Source organism: Tenrec ecaudatus, chromosome 12, assembly GCF_050624435.1.
Source record: "Tenrec ecaudatus isolate mTenEca1 chromosome 12, mTenEca1.hap1, whole genome shotgun sequence".
NCBI classification, from domain to species: Eukaryota; Metazoa; Chordata; class Mammalia; order Afrosoricida; family Tenrecidae; genus Tenrec; species Tenrec ecaudatus.
This window is the reverse complement of record NC_134541.1, coordinates 114,581,700-114,608,051: the sequence shown is the minus strand read 5'-3', so window position 1 is coordinate 114,608,051 and position 26,352 is coordinate 114,581,700. Positions and strand designations below refer to the sequence as shown.

General features: G+C 48.9%; 3 protein-coding genes across 6 annotated transcripts in view; all 3 read left to right on the top strand.

The window, feature by feature from the left end:
- SMG1 (SMG1 nonsense mediated mRNA decay associated PI3K related kinase) overlaps window positions 1-4,742 on the top strand; it is a 112,968-nt gene extending 108,226 nt beyond the window's left edge. For all 3 annotated transcript variants that reach the window (XM_075564559.1, XM_075564558.1, XM_075564560.1), the window contains one exon: window positions 296-4,742. In XM_075564559.1, the coding sequence (XP_075420674.1) occupies window positions 296-373 (78 nt within the window). In that variant the 3' untranslated portion in view covers window positions 374-4,742. The remainder of the gene's footprint in view (window positions 1-295) is intronic.
- Window positions 4,743-7,154: 2,412 nt separating this feature from the next.
- On the top strand, window positions 7,155-14,925 carry ARL6IP1 (ARL6 interacting reticulophagy regulator 1). Its single transcript, XM_075564557.1, has 6 exons — window positions 7,155-7,318; window positions 9,084-9,217; window positions 9,701-9,820; window positions 12,289-12,406; window positions 12,953-13,037; window positions 13,413-14,925. The coding sequence occupies exons 1-6, from the start codon at window positions 7,283-7,285 to the stop codon at window positions 13,529-13,531; spliced, it is 612 nt and encodes a 203-aa protein (XP_075420672.1). The 5' UTR covers window positions 7,155-7,282; the 3' UTR covers window positions 13,532-14,925.
- Window positions 14,926-20,171: 5,246 nt separating this feature from the next.
- Window positions 20,172-25,644, top strand: RPS15A (ribosomal protein S15a). Of its 2 annotated transcripts, none has more exons than XM_075564556.1 (5): window positions 20,172-20,246; window positions 21,059-21,196; window positions 21,581-21,660; window positions 24,940-25,025; window positions 25,513-25,644. In XM_075564556.1, the coding sequence occupies exons 2-5, from the start codon at window positions 21,064-21,066 to the stop codon at window positions 25,604-25,606; spliced, it is 393 nt and encodes a 130-aa protein (XP_075420671.1). In that variant the 5' UTR covers window positions 20,172-20,246; window positions 21,059-21,063; the 3' UTR covers window positions 25,607-25,644. The 2 variants fall into 2 exon arrangements, with proteins under 2 accessions (XP_075420671.1, XP_075420670.1); XM_075564555.1 differs by lacking the exon at window positions 20,172-20,246 and adding an exon at window positions 20,252-20,353.
- Window positions 25,645-26,352: the final 708 nt, after the last annotated feature.

Here is a 26,352-nt window from a genome sequence, read left to right as displayed (position 1 = left end):
CTTGACATTTTCCACCTCGTGTCATTAACACCCCCTTTCTAGGGGCTATAGCTCTTTCCATAATAAAGCCCAGCAGAGTCAGGGCCAGGGGACATTTGTTTTGAGAACCATGTGGCCCAGGCTCTGTCCTAGACATTGGCTTATACAGCAGCTACCCAGGGACCTCAAAATGCTGAATGGCAAGCGCACCTGTGGTTTGAAAAGGAATTTTAAATGGTTCAAAGAACACATATGTGTAACACATGTCCCTTTGAGTTTTTAATGGCTTTCAGTACTCTCCTACTTCTCTTTACAGGTTGACTATGTCATTAAGGAAGCAACTAATCTAGATAACTTGGCTCAGCTGTATGAAGGTTGGACAGCCTGGGTATGAAGGCAAGACAGGAGATGAGTCTGGTTAAGCGAGGTCAGACATCCACCAGAATCAACTCAGCCTCAGGCATCCAAAGCCACACCACAGTCGGTGGTGATGCAACTGGGGGCTTCCTTGGAGGAAACCTAGGGACTCTCGGTGCGCTCGGAAGCGAATCCTGCAGGACAGCTGCACTCAGGGATACGCCCAACACCATGGCCTGCAACCCTGGGGTCAAGGGTGAAGGAAAGAGCGCTCACCGCCTGCACACGGAGATTGTTTTTTGCCACAGAACAGCCGCAAACGTGTCAGGAGGTTAGCCGCAGAGAGAAATCGGGGTGCCGCGGAGCACAGAGTGATTTGGAACTTCCTTCCACCTGACCCTGTGTGTACAACCCAGGAACCAACCAGCCCGCTCAGCAACAGAAAACGGGGCCGCGAAGAAGTCACAGCCGAGGAAGACTGCTGGGTGCGTTCAGATGCTCGAGTTACTGGTTGTCGGCAGCGGTACTGGTTGGGCTGACCAGTAAGTACCAAAAGGCTATGCGCTATGAATTTCAGAAATGGACTGAAAACGGAGAGCTATGTAACAGATACACTACATTGGAAGAAGAACTTACTTCTGAAATGAAGGGAGAAAACCATCCCGCCGTCCCCACCCTTGTCCCTCCACATGACCCCCTTTGACCCAATCTAGCAGACTGACCATCTTTCAGATTCACGTTTATTTCAAGCCTTATGTTTCATACGCTTCCATCTCGGTGCTGGTAACAGCTTGGATTCGGAGTGAGAAACGGAAATTTCTCCACAACTGCTGATGGCATGGAAAATTCCAGGATCGCTTAAAGGTTAATGATCACATATTAAATGTTCTTCTGGTTATCTGTGTCATTTTTGTGATTCTATCATGTACAGTTTCCCAGGATTGTCACTGTGCATTCTAAGGCCATGGATCTAACTGCTGTTTGATTTAGTGTGCACTCTCCCTTTGCTTTCTAGCGGACATTCCCGGGGGTCATTCACAGTTTCCCTCCTCTGTGATAGCTGTCGTGTTTTGTTTTGCTTTTTATAGAGTAGGTAATCCATTGTAATATTTTACCTCGAACACACCAGGCTAGAGTCTACTCGAGTTTCACGTGGTTGATGAAAGATGAACAATAAAGTGATGTCCTGGTGGAGGTCGAGTGAACTCTTGCTTTAATTCAGTGTTCTCATTTGATCCTTTTAATGGACAGAGGGTAAATTGAAAGTGCCGTGCATTTAGCACAGGTGCCTGAAACATCGGCCAAAGTGAGCACCAGCTGTGAGAAATCAGTTACTAAGGTCGTCTGTGAAGCCCTTCGCTCTCGGCACAGCTTCAGCCCCTTGTTGGTTGGTCAGCGCGGCAGCAGTGGATGACCAAGGATCCCTCACAGTCAGCGTTGCATTCCGTGCTGGGCTGGCTGCAGAAAGGAACTTGTTCCAAAAGGAAAATCCAGGCTTGGGTAGGAACCCTAAGATCAACTATAAACTCGGTCAGAGTGGAGCCTGGGCCCTGCCTTTCCCGGAGCAAGTCCACTGCTCTCTGGTTGCCAGAGTTCACTCGCAGACAAGTGTGAAAAGTATTCAGGAAAAACTCCACAAGCTCTGTTCCGATCCAGTCGCCAAGTGAACCTAAGACCCTTGAGACCCTTTGTGAATCAGGCCTTTAATACTGCAAGTGTTGCAGGAAAGGCAGTGTTTTTGAATAGCCTACGTTACAGCACATTCAGGAGCCTATCATCACATCAAGTTTTCCTCTTCTCCTCCTCCTCCTCACACTTCACTCGTTTTCACAAACAAAACCTCACCGGAACAACAATGCCAGCGTGGGTTTCGTGCCCGCTGTGTTTTCCGGAGGCTGTCGGAGCTCTTGCGCCCCCACCCCCCCACCCCCACCCCTGGGCCTCCCCCTGCTTTCTGGGGGTGAATGTCTTCTCGGTTCCACTCAGATTCTTGTGCACCACAGTGTACCCCTCTAGGTGGTAGTTGGACCATGCTTCCTTTTCAGAAAATAAATGAAATTTCTGGGCTTTATCGCCAGTAGTGTCAGGTTTTAGAGGTGCCTGGCACCTCAGTCAAGCAAAAACAAAACCATTTCATTTCGCAGAACACAGGCTTCTGATCAGTGCAGCATGACTTTTATTTTAAATCAGTCCCTCCGAGGAGAGAGCGACTTGTACGCGTGTGTTTACTTGTGTGGCAGCTAGGAATAACTGGCGACTTCAAGGCCTGCTGCTGACGACTTGGGACAGCCAGGCCCTGGCTGTCATTCTGCACGTGGCCTTGTTAATTTGGACTGTTGTCAGGGAACTCAACAATTTGGGGTTTAACCAGCGCTTAAAAAAAGACAAGGTCCAGGTGGAGAAGCATCAGACTGAGAAGTCGGGGCTCTCTTGGGGGGATTAGCTTGTACTGTCAGTGTGTGTGGTAGTGATGAAGTCCTGAATTACTGATGACACAAAGTACCCGTGGAGAACCAGGGATCTTGTCTTTCTCACCTCTCACTACCTCCTCTTTCTCTCAGACTCAGGGGTACAGAGTTAACCTTCAAACAACCTCTCCTCCTCCTGAGTGTACCCTTAGAAATGGAAGTTTATTGTCAGTGTTTTGTCGTTTGTTCGCTGTACTTGCCTAGTTTCACATTGGTTTCTTTACAAAGCTCTGGTGGTGGTATCATTTCTGGAGCTGTCTGTGTTTCTTTGTATTGTTTCTTTGGTGAGTCTGGTCACGAGTTCAATTAGTTTGCTAGGCGGTAGGTGCCATGAAGGTTCTTTTGTGTCTGAGTGCTGGTGGAGAGTTGTTTTATGTGAGATTTCCGTGTGACACTTGATAATGCGGCGCTGTCTGCTTCCCCAGGTTCAGGGCTAGAGTTGGCTAGTGCAGAGGAGCACTTCTGTCACTACGGCCATCGTGTCTGCCCTTCCCACTTGCCTCCGTTACTTAAGTAGGAGTTCTCTTGATGCAGTCCAATGTTCGGTATCGTTTGCCTTCGTTTGTTGTTGTTTTTCCATTGTGGTTCTGATGTGTGAGATTTAAGGAAAGAGCCATTTAAAAAATGCTGAGCAGGGCAACGCAAGTACAGCCAAATACTGGAGCTGATGTGCAATCGTGGGTCAATTTTAAAGTAGTGTAAGTGGGTGGTCTTCTGGGCCTATTTCCCTCCCCATTTTTTGTGATTATTCTTGGGGCTTACTTGTCTAGGCAGCACTATCACCCAAGGACCTGGTTCCTCTTCTTTTCTCCCAAGTCTTGTCATAGCAAAGACAGCACCATGATGAGCCTGTTTGTTCTTTCTGTTCATGTACATCAGAGACCGTCTCACTAACGCAGTTGAGGATCTTTGTGCTACATAAAATTGGCAGGAGGAGAAGAACCAGTGTCTCCCCTCAGTCTGTTGGCTTGTAAAGTACCAGTAATCTAGAACTGGAACATCTGATGACACCCACCCCATCCCCATCCCACCCCCACTTCCCAAATCAAGGAAGTGAAGCGTCTTGTAAGAGCCACTTTCAGAAATACAAATTTTGTTTGTAATATTTGGGTTCCTCCTCCGGGAAAACCAGCATCTCGACATTTGCACCCATTGGAATGGGGAGTGCATGGCTTTATCAAGCTCCGAGGGTCTGGCCCAGGCGTCTCTGTTTGCTGCATTTGGCCTGGGCAGCCCTGTCACCATTCCTTATTTACAAAAGGGCAGTGGACTCGAGACAAGTTTCATAGGCTACAGGGTTCATTGCACAACATGAATCACTTGAGAGTCTCGTGCTTTCCATGGGAATTTGGCTGAACTGGGAAAAGGCTGCTGTGCTAATTAATAGACAAAGGTCATACGTAAACTTGATCATTTTTAAGATGGTAAACGTACAGGAATTGCATGTTGCGCTGAAATGCAGAGTTGGTAGAGTGTCTACTTAAAAACAGGCTGATGGAGCATCTTGTTTTGGTGATTTTCCTCTTTTCTGACAAAGTTTCAACTATTTAAAAGTACTGTCTGTTTGTTTTCCTGGTTTAAATTTCCCTCTCATTTGCACCTGTAACGTCACTGGCACCATGCGTGTTACTTCCCTTGTACCCTATTATAAGAGCACATTGAGTTGAACTGAATCTTCCTTGTCCTAATAACCTTGTATAAGCAAACAAGAAGTGGCTTCTCTGTACAAAAGGTTGTAATGCCTCCTGATGGATAGAATTCTGTGATTGTATTTAAGATTTAAAGTCGAATAAATCACACCAGCTTCCTGAAAATAATCATAATGCATCTTTTTGGAGAAAAAGAAATACATGCCTACTTGGTGCATATTTGCATTAATAGGACAAAGATTGTATTAAAGACCTGTTTCTCAAAAAATAAAGGTTCAGTCTCAAAAGATCTAGTAATTAAACTTTGTCTTTATTGATCAAAGTAGACGCTACCAAAAAATATTAACTTTGGAACATGAATTGCTTCCCCTGCCCCCAATTCAAAGCTCTGTAATACATTTGAACTGCAGTTCAAATGTTACTAGCATTAAGGAGCAACTTGTTTGAGCTTAATTTTGATAACACTTCTTTCTATCACTACCTCCCATAGACCATTATTGGTATAGAGGGTGTGAGATACTATTTCCTTGAGTGTGAGATTGTGAAGACGGTAACATTGAAATGTACATTTTCTGGTGCTGGCTTGTTCCCACCTCCAGTCTGTCGGTCGGCCCCACTGGTGACTCCTGTGCTCTGTGATGCTGGAACTACTTTTCACCATGACAAATCAGTGCACACTAGTTGGTCCTTCAGACACTATTTAGACATGGCTTCATTTTTGGTAAAGAAAAATAGCTGAATTCTTCTCCAAACCCATAGTGGACAGGTTTCTGTGTAGCTCCTAGACCTCCATAATCTCCATGGGTCACAACAATATAATGTTGGAAGGTGGGTCTTTTAGACTGGGGAGTGTTCACTGGGGACCCAAACATGCCAACAATCAGGAATGTGGCGAAATGACTTGACATTGGATGAGGGGTGGGGGAAACTGGTACCTAACAACAAGATTTGTGTTAACTGCACAGCCATCTGGCACATTTTTTTCAAAAGATCACATCCTGTCTAGAGCACAAAAGCTTTACAAGCACAAAGCTCGAAAATGAAACAACACGCCAGGCATGGCTTTGTTTATAATTAGGAATTCAGAGTCTTTGTGCACGCCTTAGGAAAGCGGTGTAGGAACATATCCCTTGAGTAACAAGACCCCTTGGTTTGAGTTAGTTGCTCAATTTTACTCCCGGCCCCAGCTGCGTCACTTTCACAATATTGCGCTAAGACTTCCTCCGCAAGTAGTGCACAGGGAACTTGGATGCTGTCTGATTTATCAAAGTAGAGAGGTCAGGCTTTAAAGCCTGATAAAGAATTCTGCTCTTGACTTTGGAAGTGGGCTTTACTGAGCCATGTGGCGATTTTGTTTCAGGGTCTGGCTCTTTATATTAATTCAGAACACCTGCTGATTGGGTACTTTAGAAAGTGGGGGAGGCCTGTCCCTCAGGCTTGATAGCATTCCAAAAAACGATGTCATATCAATCAGCTGCATCTTCTACAATTGTATTTTCTCCCAACACTCCAAAGGCAAGCATATTGTATTGGGAAGTCTTTCCTTACAAAGGCTTCCCTCCCCCCCAACTTCTCTTCCCTCTTCAACTCCCCCCCCCCACCCCTCAAGGATGCACAGCAAATTCCATACCCTTTAATGTTTTCATGAAATCACTTGTGCTCTTGCCAGGCTTCTTGGGAGCCTATGTGGTCTGAGCTGTGTTTGCTCGTATGTCTTTGTTGTTCTTGGCAGCTCTTGAGAACCTGGTAGCTATTATTTAATTTATTATTAATTTTAACCTGGTAGTTATTTAATGTACTTAAAATAAAAATAAATTAGACAACGTAAAATAGATGACTAAAAGGATAACGGCTGGACATTAACTTACTTGAAATAAGCATCCGTCCAAACCGTTTTTTTTTTTTGGTTTTTTTTGGCGAAAGAATTCGCAAGTGCATCTTGAAACCTGGGATAGAAAAAGACTTAACATTGTCTCAATACACTTCATCTATTTCCTAAATGCTCCTAAAGTGGCTTTATGTCCTGGCCTGTGATATAAAGGCCATCCCATTTTTGGGATGGGGCCAATCATTTCTCAGAACTGAGGTTCCTCCCCAAAGGCCGCCTGCAAACCCGTGTCAAGTGTCAGTTCATCTTTCAAAGGTGTGCCTCCCCATCCCCAAACTAAAGCCTTATCCTTAACCGGGCGGAGGGGGCAAACAGCAAAATCTTTTGTCTGCAAAACCTCCTGATAAAGGACACGAGTCTCCGAGCTGAGTGCTCAGTGACCCGGCAAGGGGACAGGAGCCGGCTTCGTTGGGCAGGGCCGCCGCATGCCGGGAAGAGAATCCGGATCAGCCGGCCGCTCGAGCTACAGAGTCGCATCCCCCTCCGCCCTCCCCCGGTACTGCGCCGCCAGAGGTCCCCTAACTGCTTGGCTCCCCAGGGGAAGGGGATCCCCGAGAAACCCCCAGTGCTACTACTGCGGCCCCAACCAAGGCCGGGTCACCCGCAGCTCAACCTCCCTGGCGAGCGCCGGCGGGGCGGTGCCCATTTCCTGGGCGCTGATTGGCTGCTCCCTCACCCCGCCTCCTCGGCCGGCTGGGCCTGTCTCGCCTTTGGCCTGCATTTCAAGCTATGCTCTGGGCCGTGGTTGGTCCGACCGCCCTTAAACTTGAGACCGACCTGGCCAATGAGGCGCGAGCTTCGCGGAGGCTGTCGGGAAAGACAGGCAACGTACATAAGCGCTTGCGGGCCGTTCGTCTCGCGCTGGGGTGGCCTAGAGGGCTCGAGGCCCGGAGGTTGGTGGAGAGGGCGGCCCGCGCTCGCAAAGGCGGCACACGGGGACGATGGCGGAGGGCGATAATCGCAGCACCAACCTGCTGGTGAGTACCGGCGGCCTGCCACCAGGGAGCCGGGCAGGGCCTCTGGGTTTCCGCGGGGCCAGACGGGCCGCCGCAGTGGCCTCGACCCGGTCGCTCGCGGTGGGCCCGCCTCCCAGGCCCAGGGACGCCGCCTGCCTCTTGGGCTCGGTGGGTAGCTCCTGGGTGGCGGTCGTGGATCCGATCCTTACCTGTGGGCACGGTGCAGGCCGGCACGGGATTGGGCTCAGCCGGTGGGGGTGGGGAGGAAATGTGAGCGGGGGCAGGCGGCTGCAGGCCGGGCCCTGCTGGGTCTGGGGCTCTCGGGGCCCGGGATTAGCTGGTACGTGCCTCCCCTTCTTTCCCCAATACTCGGGGCGAGGGCCCCACAGGGCATTGGGAGTGAAGTCCAGCCGGTAGGACGGCGGCACGCCTCGGGTTTGTCTGGACTTGGAAAGCCCCGGGGACGCTGTGTGGCTGGAGACAATTTTAGACACGGGAGGGACCCGAAGGAACCCACCGTGGGATCGTACCCCAGGGGCACGTTTTGAGCGTGCCTCGAATTTAGCTGCAAGGGAGAAATCCGTGCGTTTTCGTCATCCTCCACCACCACCCCACCCCCCCACAGACACACACACACACACACTCCAGGGTATGGCGGGTCACTGCGCTGGGAAAAGAGGAACCAGAGAATTTAAATTTGCACTTGAGAGCGGCCAAGTGCGAACCAATCGAGAGGCTTTGCCCCAGGGCAGTTTCGTTGGCGTGTGATGTTTTTTGTTTTCCCCTCGGGCCCTGGCTTTTAAAAAGGGTTGGCTTGCCCCCTTAAAACATAATCTTGGTCCCCCTCTTTTCCCCCTCCCCCTTCCTATTAAGTCAGTCGCAAACGGGCTACCTAGAGCCTAGGCCAGAGCTAGAAATCCGTCCCCCACTCAGCCCCTCTGTTGAACCAGCCCAGCAGGATCAACTTGTGAGCCAAGCAAGGGCCTTGGCTTTGGATTTCCTTGGTTCAGACCTGTTCATCTCAAGTTTATCTGTAAATGAGACTCGTAATACCACCGTCCTTCCGTTGTGGTTGGATCAATTTTACCGTAAGCATGTGAAATGCTCAGTAGAGCTTGTACCCCAGTCTAGTCATTTATTGTGTATTAAGTGTGCAATATGAAGTCAAATATTCGAGTCCCCTGAGTGATTGGTGTGTCTGCATTAGCACCTGTCACTGGCCAAAAGCCATTTCTAGGGACACCTGGGCGTTTTGTTGTAACCTGGTTTCCAAAGTTGTAACCAAAATCAGCTGCCGGGTTTTTGCACCATGAGCTCATCCCAGAGACATTTGCAGTCTAACCAGGATGTCCTAATAAACACAGCATTAAGGAGGAGATAGATTTGAGCTTAAAATGCCACATGTCATTTGGCGAAAGTGGTTTTCCTTGATCGTGCAATGATGCCAACATCTTAAGTGATTCCATTACCCAAAAATCTGTTTTAGAAATTGAATGCTGTTCAGAGGAGGCTAATGGACTTAGAAGTATGGGTTCGAGTTAGGGAACGACCAGCCTGCAGGTCACTTCTCACCACCTGAAAGAAGTGAACCTCAGTGAACCTATGTTACCAAGACTCGGGGTGTAGCCGCCTAGAGATGTGTGGGGCTGTGGAAATTAACATTCTAAACACACCTTAGTTGTAGAATAGACCTACCTCATCATCCCTACCTGGAGGACTGTGTAGGGATAGGGGTTGGAGTTTGGTTAAAGTCATCGCTTGATGTGTTGACTCCCTCCCCACGCAGGCTGCAGAGACCGCAAATGTGGAAGAACAGCTGCTCGGATGGGGAGAAGTGATGCTGGTGGCGGACAAAGTCCTCCGGTGGGAAAGAGCCTGGTTTCCCCCTGCCATCATGGGTGTGGTGTCTTTGGTGTTTCTGTAAGTGAGCTGTGTTACATTACTGTGGTTTGCACTTGCTGGTAATAAGGGCTCGGGTAATGCGGAAAGTGCCTGGAATCATTTGCAAAGTATAATCTCTGAAGAATGGCTTTTAAAACTTCGAGCAGTCGGCCTGGTTTTCCGAGCTGGCAGTCTTACGTAAACTCGGTCACTTAATGCAGTTGAATCAATGGCTTTCAAGCTTTTGAACCTTAAAAGCCTTTATACTCTCTGCAGTTCCCCCAGAGAGCGTTCATCTATTGATATTTACTATGTTTTTAACTATAAACAAATTCGGGAGCACAGTAGCACATGCGCTTAGCAATTGCAGTGGTGGTCTCTTGCCCCACACGAGGTTCTCGATTGCGAAGGTCACAAGCACACCTTTGAGAGCCAGTGGACTCCATGCACAGCTGAGAATCTCCAGCCAGGAATAGTAGTGACTGTTTGTAACCTTTCTTCTTTTGTTTTCCTTTTCAACAGGACGATCTACTATCTCGATCCATCAGTTCTGTCCGGTGTTTCCTGTTTTGTTATGTTCTTGTGCTTGGCTGACTACCTTGTACCCATTCTAGCGCCTAGAATTTTTGGCTCCAATAAATGGTAGGTGGAGGTGTAGTTTGAAATCTCTGAGAAGCGGCTGTGATTAGTGTGCTGTAACTAGCAGAGTTGTCAAAATGGCCAGGCACCGAGTGGTTAGATTTCGTGGCTTCCTGTTCTTCACCAACTTGGATAAAAACCATGGCTTTCCAGTTCTCTCTAGGGTTTTGAGGGTCCCCATTCAGTTAGAATTGAAAGATTGGTCCTTTTGCAGCCAATTTCACAATAAGCTCGCGCTATATGTCCAAGTGGGTTGTTGATTTTATGTATACCAATCTTAGAATGTATTCCTGAGGCGGGAGGAGGCCCTAAGACATCATTACTGACTAAGGATCTTATTCAACTTGCCTCTGGAATGGTGTCATTCCCACTGTCCAGCCAAATCATGAACAAACACCGCGATGGAAGAGGTGTTTCCCCTCGGCGGCAAGCGTTTCTGGCTGCGTGTAATTTGATGGCTAACGTTGCTGTGGGCCTGTCTTTAGAATTTTGTTCCTCGGCAGACAACCCTGTAAGACATTTTTTGAAAATAAGAATTTTAAAGTGTGTACCTTAAAAAAATACAGATTCCCTGAGAATAAGTTCATATATTTTGGAGGTGTTTGCTTAAGTCATAATCGTGTTTCTTTTTTAAATGTCCCCGCCCCCTTGAAAAAAGATAAATGACTTGCCCCCCCCCCCCAAAAAAAAAAAAAAGCAAAGTAGCCAAGTTGGGTCACGAGCCACCCTTCAGCTGCAGCAATGAATTAGAGTACTGTTTGGGGGGAAAGTTTGTGGCCATGACTGTAACAGATTTATCTAGCGGGGGGAATTCAACCTCTGGCCTTGACTGTACTGGCCACATGACATTCTGATCTGCCAAATTCCTAACTCATGGAAGGAACTTTGGAGAAGCAAGCATGGATTGTTTGATGGTCAGTACGAGGCTCACCAATTGATCTAGTGGCTCGTGGATTGTCTGTTTTGGTCTCTTGGAAAAGGGAGACCTCTGTTGCATTGCCACAATCTAACCTTGACCACGGGCAACACAGAATGTCTGGCTGTTCTCCAAGAAGTTGTAGGACTCCCAGCATCCTGCTACGGATCTGGCACCGTGGTTCTACAGTGATGCGGACTGGAGGCCAGAAAGGCCCTCGTCCACCCGGGCAGGCTTCCTGAGTGACACCTTGCGAGCTGGAACTCGAAGGCCCTGCTTTGGTGGCCAGAGTCTGGCAGGTGTCTTTCTGCCTTTGACAGGATGCGGTCACCACTGGTCTAGGGGGAAATTCCTGCTTTCTCAGATTTAACTGCGCACCAAAGAGAACAGAGGCAATGCTTGTTTGCTTCGTAAATGGGAGGCCGGAAAACCTGTGTGCGTATAAGAAGCTTCTGAGAAGTGCCTGTTTTTGTGTGGGGGGACATTGCCCCTCACCGGGACTAAATTGATAAAGACTTTGAAATTTGAACTGGTTCTTCATTGCTCCTGTGAGTTCTCTAGGAACCTTGGTGGCGGAGTGGTTACGTGTTGGGCTATAAACCGCAAAGTCAGCAGTTTGAAACCACCAGCCGCTCCAAGGCTTTTCAACTCCCATAAAGAGTTGACAGTCCCAGAACCTCACCGGGAGGGAGGGTTGGACCATGAGTAGGAAATGAGTCAATGGCAGTGAGAGCTGAGTGAGTTCTCGCTACTTTAAGTGTCTTAATTTTGTGGAAAAGGACTCAAATCCAGCCATTTGGCAGGAACTTCACCCTTTAGGGCTTGCTCCGTCATTGGGTACCATTGCGTTGGTTCCCATAGCAACCCTGTGTACAACAGAAGGGACCAGCGCTCCGTCCTGCGCCATCCCCGCACCTGTGCTTCTGCGAGCCGCGATTGTGGCCGCTGTGCCCGGCCGGCTTGTCAAGGTCGCCCTCTTCATCGCTGCCCCTCCACTTTATCAAGCGGGAGTCTTTCTGCGGGGAGTAGTGTCTCCTGATAAATGTGTCCAAAGTGGGTGAGACAAAAGTCTCGCCTTCTTGGCGTCTAAGGCACATTCTGGCTCGTAGTTGTCATTAGGATCTGGAAAATGATAAAACCCCAAGCTGCTGCCATTAAATCTATTCTTATACAAGGACATCGTAGGACGTACAGGACAGAGTAGACTTTCTAAGACGAAAGCTTTATGAACAGACAGCCTCATGTTTCTCCTGCAAGGTGGCTGGTGAGTCTGAACCACTGACCTTGTGGTTAGTGCCACAGGACGTTAACTTATATGACCCTAAGTGAGCTGTTTATGGTGGTCATTAACCAACGGTGCCTTCACCATAGAGTTCCTTAACACACATCTTTAGGGACAAACAGTCCTCCCTAGTGTAATACCTTGGTACCCTGAGTGAGCAAATGGTGGGCATTAGAATATTTTCATTTAGGCCATTTTTAGAAGCTAGCTCTTTAGGAGGGGATGCATTTCTATGGCTGTTTGTTTACAGTGTGGGGACACTTGTTTTTCCAGGACCACTGAGCAACAGCAAAGATTCCATGAAATTTGCAGCAGCCTAGTAAAAACCCGACGCAGAGCCGTGGGCTGGTGGCGACGCCTTTTTACGCTCAAGGAAGAAAAGCCTAAGATGGTACTTATTTTGCTTTGATTTTGATTTATTTAGCTAAATCAAAAAGTGAAGATTAAGTTCATTTACATCATGATAGCATTGTCTTGTCTTTTGTTTTAGTATAGTCTGACTTCTTGTCACTGTTAACTCTGATTATACTCAGAGAGCTTTTCCTGTAGCAGACAAAATATCTGATGGTTAAAATGTTCATTTTTCAGGTTTGCTCTAGCAGTAGAACAAAACATTTCTCCTGTACTTAGAGAGTAAAACCAAGGGCACACTCGGAAAGCCTGTGCACGCTCAGCTTCATAGGAGGTTACTGTTTGTGATTATTCGTTGTAAAAGTAGCTCGGCCTACGTTGGAGTCAACGATTCTAGGCGGACCGTTCTCCTCAGTTCTGCAGAGTTATATGTACGGGGGTTTTCTAAGGATTTCTGTAATAGCTCGGTGTTAAGCATTTGAAAAGTGGGCTTCTTTGCCAGCCTTTGCAACAGACTCTTAGAGTGATCGCTGAGCTCCCGAGTCTGTGCCGCAGAGGTGACTCGCTCTTTGTTTCCTGTTGTTAGTACTTCGTGACCATGATCGTTGCTCTTGCCGCGGTTGCTTGGGTGGGACAGCAAGTCCACAACCTTTTTCTCACCTACCTGATTGGTAAGTCTGTGCGGAAGAAAAGGCACAACCCGACCAGCTACCAACCAAGTCCATAGACACTTGTGTGAGAGCTCACAGAGTTGAAGGCACCGAGCACGGGTGTGTGGAAGCGCAGAAAGATGACGGAGCCTCTGTTCCCTGGTTTCCGGCTGTTTCTAGTCTGGCAGGGAGTTAAGACCACGTAGCCAAGGTGGAGAGTGGGGATAAGCCCCGGGTATTGTGTGCGGGCGGAGGGACACAATCACAAGTTCCGGGGGTGGGTGTAATGGGAGGAACGGAGTTCCTATGGTTCCCCCCATTAATCGCATCTTAACAAGCTGGATGGCGCGGGGAGGTCATTGCCGGCTCCTTCATCTTTATTTCTTTTTGTTTAAGTGACTTTCGCACTGTTGCTTCCTGGACTGAATCAACATGGAATCATTTCAAAGTACATTGGAATGGCCAAGCGGGAGATCAACAAGCTTCTCAAGCACAAAGAAAAGAAGAACGAATGAGGCACCCGCTGTCCTGGGGTGATGGGTGGCGTGCGTGTGGTCTCTCTGCCCTTAGTTGATAGATGCCTGAGCCTGGCCGAGGCAGGCTCTGCGCATAAGTGTCTCTCTTGTCCGGTGGAGCCGAGTACTCCACTAGAGTGGACAGCTCACTAGAGTACTGACTTGTTTGTGTTTTTCTCTCCCGTGGGCAATTGAATTCTTATTTGGGGGCAGTCTCCTTTAAAATAATACAGTGGTGACCTTTTTCCTTTAGTGTCCCTGTAGTTCCCACTGACTCTTGATAGTTGTTCAAGTCCGGCTTTGCGGGGCTGGATACCAGCTCCTGGCTACAGGAGGTCAGTTCTGCTGTCTGCTACTAAGAACGGCTGGTTCACAGATCCAGAGACCCATTGATTTTGCTACCTCTGATGAACAGGCCAGTTGCCACTCATTCCTCATTCTGTTTCTTTACCGCGGAGGGAGAATCCGCATGGGATCCAATGGAAGGTATTTCCACACCCCTAGGATCTGTTGCTTTGTCCCTTGAGCAAAACTTGGCAATTTGTTGGAAACATTCATCTTTTTCTCTGGTAGAGGGAGAGCATTTGTTCCCTCCCTCTTAGACTCGAAATCCTGAGAGCCTTGTCAATGCAGACTTCCAACAGATGGCCTTAAGGATTTTTTTAATGTAATTTTCATTCCAATTTTTAGCTGACCGAAACTAAAGTGCAAAGAAGGCCCGACACATGTCTATGACCTTCATGCCCCAGACCAGCCGATGAAGAACAGAAGTGGTCGGTTCGTCAAGATCCGTTTCTGTAGACAATAGTTTGTCTGCGTGTATAAAGGACTAGCGTGTGTCTTTAAGCCCCGGGACTCTCGTTTGATGAGTCAGCTCGCTCGGCCCCCCTGGGTTTGGAATAGGTTGAGGGGGCTGTGTTGACATCTGGCTTTTTGGTTTCTCTCCTAGATGCTTCTCTGGAGAAGACACGGGCTGTGTCTAGAGCTGGCTCATGACACTGTTTGCCTCTGGTCTACATAGATTCTAACTCCTTAAGAAGCCCCATGGAATCATTCTTTGTTTTCAGTAGCTTGGAATGTGTAGAGTAGTTGATATCTATAGGAATGATCCCCCTGATGACCAAAAATGTTGAGAGGGACTTGGGAACAATTCTTAAAACTGATTAAATCGGTGTCGTAAGAGTTCTGTGAATGTATTGCACTGACGCTATATAACCTGGACTTTGTGGTCCCTCTGTCCTTCTAATGTAGACTGCAGGGCCTGTGCAGCTTTTTTTTTTAATAGTTCATAGAAAATGACCTTGATTTTAAACGTGTTGCCTCGTTGTAAATAAGCCTGTCTTCCCATCTTTTTGTGTGTGCATATTTGTGTGGGGGGGGTGGGAGGGTGGTGGGGGAGGTTGTCCATGTTCTGATTAACTGCTTTGACATTTTAATTCTGTATTTCTTCCACTTTGTTTTGTGTAAGAGGAATAAAAAGTTGGCATCTCTCCGTGTCGCACTGGTCTCCTGTGTCAGCTAGTGTCCTGTGGTGATGGCCGAGTTGGATCTGACTTGGAATGGGGCAGTGCCCAGCCCCACCCCCTCCTCCTGGGGCCGGTGGTGAAGCCAGTGTTGAGCAGTCACTGTGTCTATCATGTGCTTTGCCAAGCACAGCCTGCAGGGACTGACTGGTCTCTTCTAAAAACATGTCTGAGGTCAAATGAGGAAGTGCTAGCCTCCTCGCGTCTGAGGAGCATTCTGTCTGTACTTGAGACGGACGGATTGTTCATTCTGGCAGTCCCTGGCATAGCCGGTAGTTTCCCTGGAGCTCCATAATTCAAAGGCGTCAACTCTTGGGTCGACTTATTCTTGGCCCAGATGTCACTTGCCTACGATGCAACTGAAATTGCTCTGGCTTAGTCCTCAAAGTAACATCTTTCTAACCCTTTTGAGAACGGTCATGCAGAAGATGTGTCCAGTGTGGTAGGTGGTCTGATTTATTAACTGTTTTCCTGAGCATTGTGGATCTAAAGATGAAATGGTTGGCAACTGTGGAATCATCACTGTTAGGGTGTGGGTTGTGAGGATGTTTGTTTTGTTACACGTGTGATCCCTACTGAAAGCTGTGGTAGTCATTTTCATCGGTAAGTATTATAGGGGGGGACCAGCCTCCACAACTGAATGAGTCCGAGGGAGCGCTGGTGGAATTGAGGGGTACATAAATCTAAGAGACATCAGAGAAGATAAAAGCATGCAAGGGCTCACCTCTTAACATGTTGACCAGAATGAGGAAGGTATTGAACGGAAGAAATTAGAGACAGGTTTTGGGGTGCTTACCGCCATGGCTTCAGGAACCAGGTCTGAGCAGAGAGCTTATAAGATCTCAATCATATAAGTCATGGTAAGCACAGAACGTCACAGGAAGGGGATACATTAGAGGCATACATGTGCATGTAACATAAGGGGGGTGAGTTAGGGGGTACACACAATAGGGATGGGTGGTGCCAGAGCAGTGGTTCTCAACCTTCCTAATGCCGCCACCCTTTCATACAGTTCCTCATGTGGTGGTGACCCCCAACCATATAATTTTTTGTTACTACTCCATAACTGCAATTTTGCTGCTGTTATGAATCGGGTGACCCCTGTGAAGGGACCCCCCCCTCCCCCAGGTTGTGAATTGCAGCACTAGAAGCATACAAGTGACTGGAAGGCACACACATACGTAACAAGATGGGCGGGCTGTGGAGTTGAGATGGCAGCCTAACCTTGATCGACCTTGAGCTGGCTTGACCTCAGGTGTCTGAGCCCTCCAGAGGAACCATGTCTGGTCCTTATCAGAAGGGAGTGGGCCGTGCTGGGGGTTAGATGGCCTGATTGCTTTTGATGGCAGATAGCCTTCAGGCAGTTGACCTTCAAGAGTACAGTGTGCAACTGTGCTTGCAAACAGCACCTTAAAATTGACATTATGGGGGAGGGGGGCCACTGAGGGGAATGACTCACTTAGGAGAATGTCGGGAACCAGCTTATGAATGAAGGTCCCTGGAGGGACCATCCCAGCCTCCCAGGCTCCTTAATGTACAGTGTTTAGAGTTTGCATACACTCTTCCAGATTTTCCCGTTTCCCACAGTACTTATGTCAGCCTGCCAGGTGGTGTCATCGGCACATCACAATTGGTTAATGTCTTCCCCAAATCCTGATCCCATGTTCTATATAAATTGTCCAGCTTATTGGATTCTCCCTGAGGCATACAGATGGAAGAAGTCTCACGTTAACATTGCTGTGCTCGCTAACCGCCCTTGGTCTGGCTGTAGATGCTGCACGCATACGAGTAAGTTCAATAGAAGCCCCGTTCTTGGCAATGTTCATCAGAGGTTTCTATGATCCAGCCAGCTGACTGTGTAGTCAAAGTAAACGTCTGTATTTGTTTCTAGCTAAGATCCATTTGAGGTCCATGAGAGTGTTAGGTTTCTGGGCTGTGGGAAAGTTTGCAGCTGAAAATGGCCATTTCAGGGGAGCGGAGAAACACATGGGAGGAAGACCAGGACAGGAGTGTGGAACCAGCCTGCGGAGCCACGACGAGGAACCAAGAGCGAGTGGGCTCCTCCAGGTCCCACAGGCATGCTTGCAGCACCCACTCATAAAAGAGGGGGAGGTCTGCCGCCTGGGGTCTGCTTTCATCCCCCTTCCATCTCCACTGGCTGGGGAGGCGTGGTTGAGGGTATCGACCAATCTTACTGGCTGGGTTTAGGAGCACCTATGTGATGTCATGTTGCTGGTACCTAGTCTGCATCCACATGTACCTCCCACCTGGGCCTAGGTGACTCGGGTCTGAGCATGCTCAGTTCTGCATTTCTCCATAGGTGTCTAATTAGTGTGCCTGATTTTGTTTCAACTCCTTTATGGTGGCACCGACAGCTCATTTTCGTTCAGCGCAGGCATTTGGTGCAGACAACCCCCCCTTTGTCCTTATCAATAAATAGCACTTAATACCATTCCACATCTTCAGAATTCACCAGTTACCTGTCAATGTAGCACTACAACCACTTTTTAATTAACTTTAGCAAACATTACTCGTATGTGATCCTAAGGATAATGTTCACTAATTCTATTTCCTACTGGATCGCCTTTCTTTGGAAATCTTCCACATATAAGGAATCATGTATGTACTCGAACATTTTCCAAGTCATTAGGTAGCTGTCTTCCAATGTTTTGCATAAACAAAACAAGCGAGTGTCTCTTCCATTAAATCTTTAAGTTGAAACATTGTAACTGGTATTCTGTTGATTCCCGAAACATTTCCCTACCCCCCCCACACACACACACCCCAATACCTGTTGGTGACCCACCCCATTCCTGGGAACAATTGTGTTAGGCAGGGTAATCTAGAGAAATGAAACCAGGACACTTATGATTTTATATATGAACGTGTGTGTGTTTATACAGCAAGAAGGAATGTAACAGCTAATGAGTCCACATAGCAGTACAGAGGGTTCAGTTCAACTCACTTCCATGGAACAGTTAATATACTGGAAGTCCTCAGACTCAAGTGGGCTGCTGGGTCCAAGGTCAAGGAAGCAGACAGCAGAGTCCTCCCTGGGGCAAGGCAAACAGAGAGCGGCAAGGTGGGTCACCGACAGTCAGTAGCTCAGGAGCTTAGCCAAGCAGATCTGGATGGGGTATCTAATGCATGCAATGCAAGGAGATGGAATCCATCAGTCTCAAACTCAAGCCATGTTCTCACCAGCAGGCGGGGAAGCAGATCTCTAAGTAGCTTCAAGCTCTAGCAACACTGTCCACGGATTGGCTGGTCCCCATGTAGTGTAGTTAACAGGTGGAGGCAGAGGATTAGCTACAGCAGCAGCATACATGCCCCAGCCTGCTCTAGTCACCAGAGAGAAAGAGGCGGGCGGGCCTTGCGGAGCCATTTATCTCTTTGTCCTCCAATCAAACTGTGACCTGACCAACCTCACATGTCCCTATCGTCCAGGTTGGCACAATAAACCTACCTACCACGCCCACGGTCACCCCTACCCTTTCAAAAACCCTCTGCCAAAGTGAATTCCACTTAGCAAGCTCACAGGACAAACTAGATTGAATTGCCTCTTTGAGTTTCCAGAGCTGTAAATCTTTACAGGATTGTACAAGCCCCCAATAAAATGATTAAAAAAAAATCTTTACAGGAGCAGTCTGCCTCATCCCCTCCTATCTCCCCCCCATCCCACCCCACCCCCACACACAAGGCAGAGTTAGAGAGATGGATTTACCACTCTGCAAGTGGAGACCTAGAAAGATTCACATGAAAGGAAAATGTTATTGGCATATAGCTCATGAATCATACATGCAACAGCTTAACTATATTAAAAGAGATGTATCTTCACCACAATTCATTTTAGCATGTTTTCTTCATTCTTATACCTAGGGCCCCATCATTCCCCCTCCCCCCCAACCATTCATTTCTTGTCACTGACGACATCCCACCACCATTTTGTAAAGCAGCTCTTATAAAACTGCTGGGGATTGTAAGCTGCTCACTCAGACTATGTCCGTGTAAAAACAACTGTATAAAGCGAGTGTATTTTACAATTGACTTTTTGATCAGGGTAATAAGTGATTTTTAAAAAAATTACTACTTCAGAAGCCTAAACACAGTGGGCATGAGTTTGAATTGATTAAAGGGGAGTGGAATTCTTGTATACTGAGCATTGATTGTGTGGTAATGACTTGGTAATAAGGTGGTCGAGGGGCTTCTCCTGTGGACCCTGGTAGCCCGCCGGTTCAGCATTTGGCAACTAACCCAACAGGCTGCTCGTGGAAAGGCTGCAGGCTGAACCCACTCTTCAGGACAGAGGAAGTATGACCGTCTTGGAAATGCCAGGGGACGGTGGCAGTGAGTTCTGGTTTTGATCATTGTCATTGCCATCGCTGTTTCTGTGTGACAGCGGTGTTGCAAGGGCGTTACCCCACAACGACAAAGAAACAGCCACTCCCTGCCATCAAGTCAAAACCGACTAATAACAATTCTACAGGGCAGGGTAGGTGAGCCCCTGTGGGCTTCCCAGAGGGTAACTTCCCCCCTCCCAAAAAAACCCTGTTTGGCAACGCTTACAGATATCACACATTCCATAGTTCAAGCACATCAAGCAGTATTGCACAATTGCTATTTCAGTCTGTTTCAAAACCTTTTCTACCTTCTTGAACCCCTTGAAATCAGCTCCCTTTTAAATCCTCCCCCACTCCCTGCCAACGTGTAACTCTTTATGGGAGTAGAAAGCCTCTCTCCCACGGAGCAGCTGGTGGTTTCACACTGCATGTGTCTATGTACATTGAGCAGGCTCCGTTGTGGCCTTCAATATATAGTGTGTATACACACCCGTGCACGTTATATGTAGTATATGCAGTCTAGGCTTCCATTCCAGTTCCATATTTTAAGTGGCGAAAAATAACTGCAACAATAATCATCAACTACCTGTTTTATTCTTGTTTTTACAGAAGCAGCGCTAGAATGGAGTCGAACCTCCTCATGTTTTACGTACAGAGTCTGGCGCGGACTCGGGAGGTTGAGTCTATCGACTCTCTACTATTAATGCCTAAGGACGTACCGCCTCCTTTCGCTCGGCAGTCCTTTTTTTATTTAAATTAGCACGCCTTCGGAAATCTCGCGACAGTCGGCCTGCTTCCCATAACCCCGTGCGCTTGCCCCTCCCTTCCTCTTTCCGCCATCTTTCCGTGCCGGTGAGTGTCTGCTTGTGAGGGTTCCTTTACTATCCGTCGGCAATCGGCGCCATCCTGTAGTCTGAGTCTCTGTTTCGGGGTCCTGGGACGATGCCGGGCCCCCACGGGTCGGGTGCCCTGGCCTCGAGTGGGACCTGGACCGCCGATGGGTTCAGTCAGACCCGGCTTCCCCATGCCCTGCACCCTGGGGATCCCGGCCTGGGCAGCGCAGGCCGGAGCGCCGGCGGGAACCAGAGTTCCCCACGGCCCGGCGCGGCAGGAGCCCCTGCACGGCGTGCAGGCCCCGAGCGCGGCCCGGCGGCCGGGGCGGCGTCTGGCCTGCGGGCGGCGGGAGGGCAGAGCAGCTCAACTTTTCTAGTACGGCCGCGCCACGCGCCGGGGACGCTGCATCTTGCCAGGTGCACCCCGAATTGGTGGGAGGTGACCGGAGTGTTAACAGGAAAGACCTCCAGGATCTCAGAAGTTTGGGAGATGTTGGCGGTGACGTTCCCCCGTTTCGAATGACTGACCAGCCATACTTTGTAATTCTGTTTTGATAAATACCATATTTTCTCAGCTCAAAATCGGGCGTTGAGGCGGCGGCGGGGGGAGCGCGGATAATTGCCTCGGGTCTTTTTATTGCCGCTAGCTAGTGTCCTGCACGAGTGTGGGAGCGAATGAATGGGTTCTAGGTGGCAGACCCGGGGTGGTGGTGGGAGACAGGGGAACGAGCTTGGCTTGGGCTCAGAAAGACCGGGATGTGCTCGGAGGCCGGTGGCTGTCTGCAGATGTTGGCCGCGGGAACGGAACTTTGACTTGTCTCTCCTCAACAGCCATCATGGTGCGCATGAACGTCCTGGCCGACGCTCTCAAGAGCATCAATAATGCCGAGAAGAGAGGCAAGCGCCAGGTTCTCATTAGGCCATGCTCCAAGGTCATTGTCCGGTTTCTTACTGTGATGATGAAGCACGGTACGTCTTGGGGGTTCACGTTTTCGCTGCTGTCACTGTTGGCTTTTGAGTCCTCGGGGAGACGGAAGGAGCACAGAGGAAGCTAAAATGCTGAAAGATTGGTTTTGATTGTTGACCTGGTGGGAGTTGGGGGGTAACATCTGAGTGCAGTTGGCATTGAAAAGGCCCCTGGGCTGCTCTTAGAGACCTTAGGAGGGGAGGGAAACCATGCCCTTTTAGAACAGGGTGCTGGGTTTGGACTGGGTGCTTTGTGGCTGGTTGCCTTTGCTCCCTGAACTTCAGTCACCAAGAGGATCAGAGCGAAAAGAATCAGTTGGGCAAACAGCAGAGGCGCTGGGAGAACTTAGTACAGTTTGTCGGAATGATGTCATCTGTATTCTCTAGGCTACATTGGTGAATTTGAAATCATTGATGACCACAGAGCTGGGAAAATTGTAGTGAACCTCACGGGCAGATTAAACAAGGTAAGAGCGGGTTGCCTTACACATGCCTTTGTGAATACTGGTGGTGTGGGTTGACTTGGTCTGGTATCAGTTGGCCTTAGTGTAGGGTACAAGCTATCCCGGGCTAGGTGGAGGATGGTGGTTTGAAGCTCCCAATGGTGCTGAGTCTTGACTGCTAACTCTCCCTTACTGGCATGCACCCGGGCAGCCCTAATGCACACAGCTTGGTCCTTTCCTGCTAAGTGGTTGGGTGTTTCTAAACAATGGTACAGTGGTTCGCAACCTGTGTGTCGTGCTCACCTCTTTTGGGGGTCGAACGACCCTTTCACGGGTTGCATAAGACCTTCAGGAAACACATATGTCACAGTATATAACTACATGATATTTTGTGGTTAATCACTGCTTTATGTTCAATTTGTAAAAATGAAAGTACATCCTGCATATCAGATATTTACATTACTATTCGTAATAGCAAAACTACAGGAAGTAGCAACAAAAATAATTTTATGGTTGGGGGTCACCGCAACATGAGGAGCTGTGTTACAGGGTCGTGCCATTAGGAAAGTTGAGGACCACTGTGTTAGTACTTGTGTTTTCCCTGGCTGTGGGGTCTTTCAGTTTGCTATGTCACCTTTATAAACAGATCTACTTACTGTAAACAGTTTAGACCCACGGTGCAGTTGTTCTCTGTCTTGTAGTCACTGAGTTGGAATCAATTTGATGGCAGTGGTGAGCTCTGTGGTTTAGCCAGAATTTCTGGCAATGCATTAAGTACCTAGCTGTAAGTCAGAAAGGGTAGGCATGGCTGCCCAGCTTCCTTGGTTTGGTTTTAGTTTGCAGATTTGCAAGGAGTCTGACGTGCCCAAAGAGGACGTGTTAGTGTCAATGTTGTACTTGTCCAGAAGCTCGTAGTGTTGTACGCACGGATAGAGAAAATGCTAAACTAAAAACGTCTGGCTATGAAGCCTTTGAGCTTTGCTCGGTGTGCTGCAAAGTGATGCTTGAGTTTCGCTTTTCTTTCTCGCTCTGATCTTAAAGACGTCAAGTGTAAGGGGGTATGTGCCAGGGTTCGGATTTGAAAGGTACAGAATGCATCCACAGGCTCTGATTGTAACAGATGACATCTGGTGCCCTGCAGCCACTGGCAACTAACTCATGGGGACGCGTGTGGCACTGTGTTGCTGCTGCCTCTTAGGGTTTTCTTGATTAATGAAGCCAGGCCTTCTGGGAGCCAACGTTGACCCTCTGGGAGAGCAGAGCGGCTGCCCCATAGAGGTTCCAAGCTCTAGTCCTGCAGAAGCCCTTTCTCCCTTGTTGAAGCGGACCATGGGTGCAGGCTGCTGCCTTTATTGGTTGACAGTCAACGCCAGGAATCCTTATAAGACCGTCAGCTGTTCCTAAGCAGTCACGTGTAGATCATTTTAAGCCGCATTTTCTGAATGAGACCTTTTGTACCTTTGTTCTGTCGTACAAAGGTAGGTTGAGAAAAATTTAGCAAAGAGGAAGTTGAAAATCTCTTCACATGTTTCTTCATTTACAAGGAAGTGCTTTGGATTGCCTCCGTGTAAGAAATGAATGGTCTCGCCCTTGTGGAAATGGGTGGTGGGTGATGGGAAAGGCGTAAAGAGACGGGCTGTGCAGCTAGTGACTGGGGCAGGCAGAGGTGGTGGTTGGAGACGAGCTCTGATCAGGACACTGGCGAGCTGCGGAACCATTGCACCGTGGGGCCGTGTCGGGTTTCTGAGACCAGGTTTGTATGGGAGCAGACAGCCTCACCTTTCTCCTTGTAGCAGCAGGTGGGTGTAACCATTTGGTTAGCAAGCAGCCCCAAGGTTATCTCATTGGCTTAATCCTACTAGCCAAATGAGTTTTTAAGTAGAGAGATCCTTCTAATCCCATGAGTAGCTGGTGTATTAGAATTGTTGGGACGAGGTTGTCCTTGGCTGCAGTAGAATGTGGAGGGTCGGTCTGCTTGGGCTTGCCGGCCTGAGGTGGCTGGCCTTTCTCGTGGCCCCTCTTTCAGCTTCGGTGGCTTGGTTACCTAGGGAAGCATGTAACAGCTTTGCTGATTTGCAAATGGGCCAGACTTGGGCTGTGCTGCTTTTTCATGATGGTCCTGGTTAGGGGGCTGAGAGGACTGTGCTTGATTCCTCTCTCCTGGGGTGTTGTCACCTTGGTGGCAGGCCTTGTGTTCTTATTTGTGTGGGGACAGTGGGAGAGTAGGCCAGACTGTCAGGTATTCACAGAGCAGTGATGCACACTTGTCCCAGAGAGACTTGATCCCAGTGGCTTCCATTTTCCAGATCCTGGTAGAAATCCTGGGCCAAAATGCTTGAACTTGTCCTGTGGTTTCAGGTTTACATGTGATTGGACATGTGACTGAGGCACAGGAGAAAGCAGTGACCTCCACAGGAGGGTGCTCTTTGATAAGTACTTCATAGTCTCAGCCTCTGAGACCCTACAAATGGATTGCCACCTTACTGGAAAATGGGCAACTCTTAATGATCACTGTGTCTCCTGGTCTTCTAATCTTGTCATAATCTGGGCCAATTCTAGCCCGCCGTGGCAGATGCTGCTGGTGTAACAGGTAGTTTCTATACTACTGTAGTGGAATATAATCGTTTTTGGTTTCTGCCTTGACTTTTCCATATAAAGGAGGCCGCATAGTTTGAGTCCTTTTGTGGCTGATATACTCTGGTCCGTGTGGGTGGGATCTCACGGGTGAAGTACGAGCGCTCCATTGCATGCTGTGTCGACATCTTAGCCATTCATCTGGAAGCATTTCACAGGGACCACCCCCGGCCTGCCCCCATCCACACGGATGGACAGTACAGCGAGCGCATCCACACACAGCCAGAAAGGACCTCCACCCGCACCCCATGGATGGACTTTGAGCTGCTCAGAGACATTTGTCACAAACCACACGGGCTTCTGGGGCAGCTGTTGTGGGCGGTGCAGCGGTGAACACTGGAGCTGCTTCCCTGGCTTGGGCTTTTTGAGGAGCCTCCAGGTTCCACAGCTGCCTCACGACCGACCTCTTTTCCACTGACAGTCCGTTAGCTAATCTCCCACTAAAGATGGAGAGGGCAGCATTTACCAGGGATGGTGGGTTTAGAAGAGGAGAAACGGGATATAAAGGGGATTGAGGTGGGTGTGTTGAGAATAGTCTAAATTATTGAATGTAAAACTCGCGTTCTGCTCTGTAAACAGTCGCCCAAGTGACACACAGTCTTAAAAACTGCTGTCTTTTATCCAGTTTACTGTTGATGTGCAAATCCTGCTTTTTGTTTCCTTTCTCAGTGCGGAGTGATCAGCCCTAGATTTGATGTGCAGCTCAAAGATCTAGAAAAGTGGCAGAACAACCTGCTCCCTTCCCGGCAGTTTGGGTAAGATTCGAGGGTGCTCCTCGACCAAGCCCGAAGGGTGGCTGTTGGACTGGAGTTGGGGTTCCTGGTGGGTTTCAAAGCTGTGACAATTCTCTTAGCACCTTTCACGGGTTAGAATTGAGGTCTGAGCAGCAAGGAGGAACTGAGACCCCCTTTTGTTCCTCATGCATGTCATTCTCAGTATGTGATTGGGGCCATTCCTCCCTCCTCCTCTGTGCCTGCACCCTTTTCTGGACCGACTGTACTAAAGACTTGTGAACACATGGCTTGCCCGTGGCTGTATGGTGCCCCTGTGGGTCAGAGCCAGGGCCCCTGCTTTGGGGTTCAGGTCTGTGCTTGTGCACGGTCCTCCTTGATACTCCAGTCTGGGGGTGACAGCTGTCTGGTACACTGTGGGGAGTGGGGAGGCCGGGATTACACCTGCAGTGCATGTTTGTGCCGAACTTTAGGAAGAACTCAGATTGATATTGTTTTTCCTCTTCTCCAGTTTCATCGTGCTGACGACCTCTGCCGGCATCATGGACCACGAGGAAGCCAGGCGGAAACACACAGGAGGGAAAATCCTGGGCTTCTTTTTCTAGGGATGTAATGCATCGAAACAAATAAAACGCCGAATGGACTTCTGGCTTCCCCATCTATCTTCTGTGGCCTTGACTGAAGGGAATAAGAGTCTTGAGATGTGAGGGTCGGACGGTGAAAGGCTCTCTTCGTGCAGTCTGAGCTAGCCCTGGAAGGAGCTGTGCTCCGAGGGGAAGCAGGCAGGTAGCAAACACCTGTGGTCAACGTAGTTAGGTTGAGAGGTTTGTCTGGCGCTCCCATGGCAGTGCCTGCTGAAGCTACTCTTGGGCCAGGGCTGGCAGAGCCAGTGTACTCGGGGGCTCTGTCTACACAGGAACCCCTTCCTTTACCACAGGAGGGCGCCCTGGCCCACTGGGGAACCCTTGTAAAGTGGGAACACTTTGTTCAAAGGAAACAGCTCAGCCTTTCATTCAGAACGGTGCTTGTGAAGGTAGACAGGTAGTGCCACCAAGTGCTGGAGGGGGTGTGTGGGGAGACCTAGGGGTGTGTGCAGAAAGCAGTCTTCCTCCCTAGGAGGCGGTGTGGAGAGCAGGGTGAGAGCAGAGCCGGTGCAGTTCTGATGAGCTTTGTGTGTGTCTGAGCTAGCCTGTGCCCACTGATAACAGTTGTTAAGGGCTTCTGAGCTCTCAGTGTCAGCAGCACCCCCTTTTCTCATCATGGGGGTTCTGGCCTGTCTACGGTGCCCCGGGCCACCTCCTTTTCCAGTGTTGCTCTAATTTATCACCATCAGAAAACAAATATGTCAGTG

Bases quoted from the DNA above. Each gene is read 5' to 3' on its own strand.
- ARL6IP1 (XM_075564557.1), top strand. From the start codon at position 7,283: ATGGCGGAGGGCGATAATCGCAGCACCAACCTGCTG. The intron at 7,319-9,083 runs GTGAGTACCGGC...CTCCCCACGCAG, and splicing joins ATCGCAGCACCAACCTGCTG to GCTGCAGAGACCGCAAATGT. The intron at 9,821-12,288 runs GTAGGTGGAGGT...TTGTTTTTCCAG, and splicing joins ATTTTTGGCTCCAATAAATG to GACCACTGAGCAACAGCAAA.
- RPS15A (XM_075564556.1), top strand. From the start codon at position 21,064: ATGGTGCGCATGAACGTCCTGGCCGACGCTCTCAAGAGCATCAATAAT. The intron at 21,197-21,580 runs GTACGTCTTGGG...TGTATTCTCTAG, and splicing joins TACTGTGATGATGAAGCACG to GCTACATTGGTGAATTTGAA. The intron at 25,026-25,512 runs GTAAGATTCGAG...CCTCTTCTCCAG, and splicing joins CTCCCTTCCCGGCAGTTTGG to TTTCATCGTGCTGACGACCT.